This window comes from Nicotiana attenuata, chromosome 2 (genome assembly GCF_001879085.1).
Source record: "Nicotiana attenuata strain UT chromosome 2, NIATTr2, whole genome shotgun sequence".
NCBI lineage: Eukaryota > Viridiplantae > Streptophyta > Magnoliopsida > Solanales > Solanaceae > Nicotiana > Nicotiana attenuata.
The window spans coordinates 57,634,090-57,640,139 of record NC_031990.1 but is presented as its reverse complement, the minus strand read 5'-3'; the positions used below and the strand labels follow the sequence as shown (position 1 = coordinate 57,640,139).

The following is a 6,050-nucleotide window of genomic DNA, read 5'->3' as shown; positions in this document are numbered from 1 at the left end:
AATGCTGAATAGGGTGTATTAGTAATGCTGGGATTAGTTATGCTTGCATTAGTTATGCTGGCATTAGTTATGCTGGCATATTTCTTATCCATTGTTTGGTTTGATGTATTAAAGCATTGCACAATTTCTAAAAGAATTGTTTGTTTACAAAAATACCCTCATAACCAGTCCATCACTTTATCTTTTTAAAAGAAACATATATTGAGGAATGTTTTTATATGAAAAAAGTTTTGAAAAAAATTATTTGATTTGTCTACCTATATTGTAGTATAAAACTGAATACTATTTATAAAAGAAAAGACGTTAAGTATTTATTTATTTACTAGGGATATAACTTTATTTTCCACTTTCTTGGATTATTTCAAACTTGCATTAATTTAATAATATATTTTAATCAAGCATAAATTTTGAAGGACAATTTTGTCTTTATCTAAGCTAATGCATACATTAAAACCCATTGCATTGTTAATACCATGGTTTCTTATGCATTAGTTATACATAGGATAATACCAAATAGGGCGTATAACTAATGCTTGCATAACTAATGCATAGGTTCAAAAAGTGTACCAAACAAGGTATTATTAATACACAAAGCTACTGCATGCATTATTTTATCTAATGCATCCTACCAAACGACCCCTAAGTTGGGCAACCTCAACTTATTGCTTTTAGCTTGTTTTGAGTATTTCAGCTTAAAAGCATTTGGCTTAAAAGCAATTTTTTGGTCTATCCAAACACTCAAATAAGCCCAAAAGTGCTTTTAAGCTGGTTTGACCAGCTTTTAAGCCAATCCAAACACCCTCTAAATGTTTTCATTGAAGTGTCCCTATGTGTATTTCAACCATTATCTGTAGTTTCACCTTGCCTAACCATTGAAAACTTAGTTTCCTGCTCCCTTCATTGGTTCATTGATACGAACGTGAAGATAGCCAGATTTATGTTGTAGTAGATGTGCTTAGAATAATATCTCATAGTTGGTCGAGTCATTATTGATAATAACTGGTTTGTCCCATCTCAGAAGAATTTAATTCTGAGAGGATCTACTGTAGTTCTATACGGTATATACCCAAAACATCTATCTAAGATCTTCTAAATTAACCATTACCTCTCATTCACGTTAGTTAACACAACTTTCTGGTTACTATCATTTGCACTCCCAAAACGTGATCCTGCGTTTCAGTTCTTTTTATTCAGAGTGCTGCTTTTCTAAAGCACCTTTTGTAATACTTGTTCCAGATATAAATCCATGCCTGTTGCAATAAAAGTAATACAGCCAGACAGATCGGCAAATGTGAGTCCCGAACGGAAAGAAAAATTTCAGAGGGAAGTCCTTTTGCTATCTAAAGTGAAGCATGACAACATTGTGAAGGTATGTGGTGTTCAATAAAAAAATAGTGCTACTGGTTAAATTTCATTCACTTTGTCCACCTTGCTTTTGCTGCCATCACTTTACAACTTAATAGACCCAAAATCAGGCAATGATTGGTCTTTAAAGTCCAATGTAGAAAGAGAATAAAAGCTATAGCTATGGGGACTATGTATTCATACTTTGGTAATAACATCATATATTTGGTGCTACCCTGTAAATTTTTTATATAAGAGGTCCTGTTATATTTCTTAGGAGTACTATATTTAGACATTAAGAGAAAAGAAGTCCGGTCTCTCATGTCACATTATTGTTCTGAGACTGCCTTAAAAACATCCTTCTGTATGGTAATTGATTCTCTTTTTATTGGTTGCTATATGTGTTGTAAATTGTTGAAACAGTTTATTGGTGCATCCATGGAACCAGCATTGATGTTAGTTACAGAGCTAATGAGCGGTGGCACCCTTCAGAAGTACTTATGGAGCATCCGACCACATTGTCCAGATCTGAAACTTTCTCTAAGTTTTGCATTGGGAATCTCTCGAGCAATGGAGTATTTGCATGCAATTGGCATTATTCACCGCGATCTGAAGCCAAGTAATTCTCTGCCTATCTCGTAGTTCGCTATTGCACTTTCAAGTTTTAGGTTTAGGTGGCTACAGAGTAGGCATTGTTATCACACACTGATCAGGATTACTACTTGCTTGAGTTGCATGACTTTTAAGTTTTTTTTATGAGTTTGTATGAACACAAGAAAACAACTCCATTTCAAAGCCAGACCTGCTTGAATAGTCTATATGAAACCTTATATTCATTTTGCTCCATTTGGGAGGTTTTCATTCAACTACTTGATAATTTCTTTTCCAGGACAACTTAGGGATTCATAAAAACTAAGAATTCTCTATTTCTCGCACCCATCTCACGTCATGTCAAATACGGACTTATTGCAAGTGTCCCTACAACGATTAACCTTAATTCCGACTAGTTGGTATCACCTATACAAATATTTTGCTTCTATCGTTTTCTATCCTTTGCCAAGTCCGAATGGGCTCCAAGAAATTCTAGGTGTTATCTGACAACTTTCTTTGTTGATATTTGGTCTATCTCGTCCACTTTTGAGAGCTCTAATCATCATGGTTTTCACATTACGGGTTAGTATATTTCGAGGTCTACATAGGACATGACCAAAAACCGTCTCGCGCGGCCTTCTCCTTTTTCATCTATACATGCTACTTGCAACTTCTGGTGAATGTGATATATTTAATCTTGTATGACGGTACATACTAACATCTGCATTTCTACGACACTCATTTTTGTGGAATGGCCTAATATTCACTCCTATGCAGCATTATTGATCTTTTAACTATTCAATGGGCTTGCTTTGTATTTTGTAGGTCATATCATCTAACACTTTTGTAGCGCTTCTCCATATTAACCATGCTATTTTGATTCTATGTCATGTTTTCATCTGTTATACTTATACCGTTGTATTGAAATACTAAGCCTAAAAATATGGATTGTCTGCATTAGACATCACAGTCATATCTAATCTCTAGCTCAAATTTATTCTTTATATGCTAGCTAAACATATGGTCGATATATTCTGTTTTATTTCTACTTATCTTTAAATCTTTACACCCTTGATTGCTTCTCCATAGTTCAAACTTTTGGTTGACACCATCACTAGTTTCGTCAGTTAACACAGTATTGTCTACAAATAGCATGCACCAAGCCACACCCTGTCTTGTATATTTGTAGTTGACTCATAATTATGGTAAATAAATATGGCCTAAAGGTAGATCCCTGGTGTAAACCTACTATTACGGGAAAATTCTTAGTATCTCTTCTCACTGTTCTCACACTTGTGAATGGCCTTTTTCATACATATATCCTGTATGGTATTTATATATGTTATAGGAGCTCTTTTTTTCTCCAGTATACACCAAAGAACTTCTCTTGGCACTCTATCATACATTTCTCTAGGTCAATTAATATCATATGGGGATCTTCCTTCCACTCCAATAAATATCCATAAGCTTTCTAGTGAAAATATAGCCTTTATCGTAGATCTATCTGGCACAAATCCAATTGCTTTCCAGTCACTTTGTATTATTGTTTCCCAAGATTTCATTGTATGTACCATAAGTTTAATACCGTGATAGTTTGACAGCCTTTATTGTCAGATTAACGATTAGACATACTCATCATCTAATAATGAAATAAAGAAAATTCTATTGCACGTGCAGAATGGAAATATTAGAACTCTCATTAGTTGGCTAATTGTCTTACTCACAGTAAAAGTCCCTGTATGTATCTGTTTGGCTCCTTCTCCATAAAAATTTTGGCTGCCAAGCTCTCTTCCATGGCGCACAGCAATTGGCGCCCTTGTTTGATATCTTTAATCAAAATTTTCAACTTGATTCTGATTTTGTACAACTAGGCAAATTGATGAGAAATAATAGAGAAGTGCGTATGTGGCAGTCGTAAGAAGGAGTGGATAGGGGGAGGGAAGAAAGCATAATTTCTGAAAAGGAATATCAGACTATTAAGATAAGTCAAACTGGAATTTCATTGTTTGATCCTATTATTCATTTTTGCCGCATTTGCAGGTAACTTGCTCCTCACAGAAGACCAGACAAAAGTTAAACTAGCTGACTTTGGGTTAGCGAGGGAGGAGGCAGACTCTGAAATGACAACAGAAGCTGGTACATACCGCTGGATGGCTCCGGAGGTATTACATTGGACGAAAACGTTTAAACCCTGCTTAATAATAGTATATGCCTTACCCTTTACAAATGCCAGATGTTCAGCATTGACCCAATCAAGATTGGAGTGAAGAAATACTACAATCATAAAGTGGATGTCTACAGTTTCTCAATGGTTCTGTGGGAGCTTCTCACCAACAGCACTCCGTTTAAGGGAAGAAGCAACATTATGGTGGCATATGCTACAGCTACGGTATGTTTTTTCTACTGATAATAGTTTACTCGTCTTAACAACTTTTCAGTGATTTGTAAATATGATATTCTCATTTCCTTTAATAAATTCCAGAAATTGCGTCCTAGCATGGATAACATTCCGAGGGAGATAGAACCCCTTCTTAGCTCTTGCTGGGCAGAGGATCCAGCAGATCGACCAGAATTTGAGCAAATATCAGATTTCATCGCAAACATTCTTCGCGATATGTGCACCTCAGAGACAACTTCTCCGAATTTGTTTGAGATGGAGAATCCGACAAGTAAAGAGTTGGCCAATTCTCCTGGCACAAATTATTTGATGGACAGGGATGCAGAAACTAGCAAGAAAAAAACAAGGAGTTCATGTTGTTGCTTCATGACTGCCTATGATGACTCTCTCTGATAGGTAGAGAGACTTTTTCTTAGGATATATGGTAGGTGTAAATAATTGATGGACTTCCCGTCTTTTTTTTCCGCCAGTTTTATGATATATAGAACAGGCTTCAAAACCTCACATTGTTCTTCAATACACCATCATTGTAGACATTGTACAGAAAGCAAATAGAATGTTTAGAATAGAACATAAATATGAAAGGAGCATGACTCAGGTCAAAGTTCACCAATCCACCATCTTTTGGTACAGATTTCCTTTGCATTTCTGCAATTCTATAAACCAGATATAGACATGTGTCAAGCAGGGGCGAAGCTATACTCTAGTAAGGGTGGTCAACTGACCAGCCTTCATCACAGATTATACTGCGTATATAGGTACAATATTAGGTTTAAAGATATGTAACATGTATTGAAACATCCTTGGAAAAATTTCTGGCTTCGTCACTGGTGACAAGTAATGTGTAATGTGTTGTGCCAAGTCAAATTTAAGGTCAACAAATGATGGTGTGCCAAATCAGCTTCAAGGTTAAATTCTATCTTTGACATGTGTTAAGTGACGTGACACGGCAAGTCAATTTAATATTTTTGCACAAAAGTCTTCAAACTGTTAAATTTCAGACCAAATATAAACTTTTGCCTGATGAAATTACCAATTGCCGAGTGGTTTTATTTTGTGTCTCACACAACTTACATTAGTTGTGTGAGGTCTCTTTTTATCTCACATATTTGTGGACCCATATCTTACACATTTGGGTCTACAAAATTCTGGGACCACACAGTTGTGAGACAAAAAAGAGGCTTCATACAACTAGTGTCAGTTGTGTGAGCTACAAAATAAAAATTTTCACCAATTGCCGAAGCAAATTTTGTTTCAGAAACATTGGCAAATGTAGTACGCAACAATTTCCCAATATTCTGGCGATCATTGCTCTGTCCTCTCGTGTCTGCCATCCTCCTCTTGTAGTTCTCTCGGTTGTCTCCTTTTCCACCAAATGGGGTATTCTTTTAGGATTTGTCTTATATCATACTTAACTTAATAGTATCAATTAATATAATTTAATTTGTTGTAAAATGGTACTGCCTCGGATTATAACTCACTGAATGTGGATAGTTATCTTGAATTATACCTGACACCTTGTACTTAATGAGGGATAGAGTTACCATTCGTAGGGCCCAAAGCCATTTTCTTTATCACGTTTGTGAACACAAAGCCATAATTTCGTGTGAGCTGATTCAACTAAATTGTGGCACAACCGTGGCTGCAAATTCTCATTCAATAGTAGGACTGTAGGAGTAGCACTCAGCACAGTATGCCGCTCCTTTTGGATAACGAC

The 6,050-nt window shown here is 35.9% G+C and overlaps 1 protein-coding gene across 1 annotated transcript in view; it reads left to right on the top strand.

Moving 5' to 3' along the window:
• The window catches only part of LOC109210981 (serine/threonine-protein kinase HT1-like), an 8,242-nt gene extending 3,292 nt beyond the window's left edge, over nucleotides 1–4,950 (top strand). Inside the window, exons 2-6 of the mRNA XM_019374467.1 lie at nucleotides 1,237–1,369; nucleotides 1,768–1,963; nucleotides 3,976–4,097; nucleotides 4,169–4,324; nucleotides 4,418–4,950. Of these exons, the coding sequence (XP_019230012.1) occupies nucleotides 1,237–1,369; nucleotides 1,768–1,963; nucleotides 3,976–4,097; nucleotides 4,169–4,324; nucleotides 4,418–4,726 (916 nt within the window). The 3' untranslated portion in view covers nucleotides 4,727–4,950. The remainder of the gene's footprint in view (nucleotides 1–1,236; nucleotides 1,370–1,767; nucleotides 1,964–3,975; nucleotides 4,098–4,168; nucleotides 4,325–4,417) is intronic.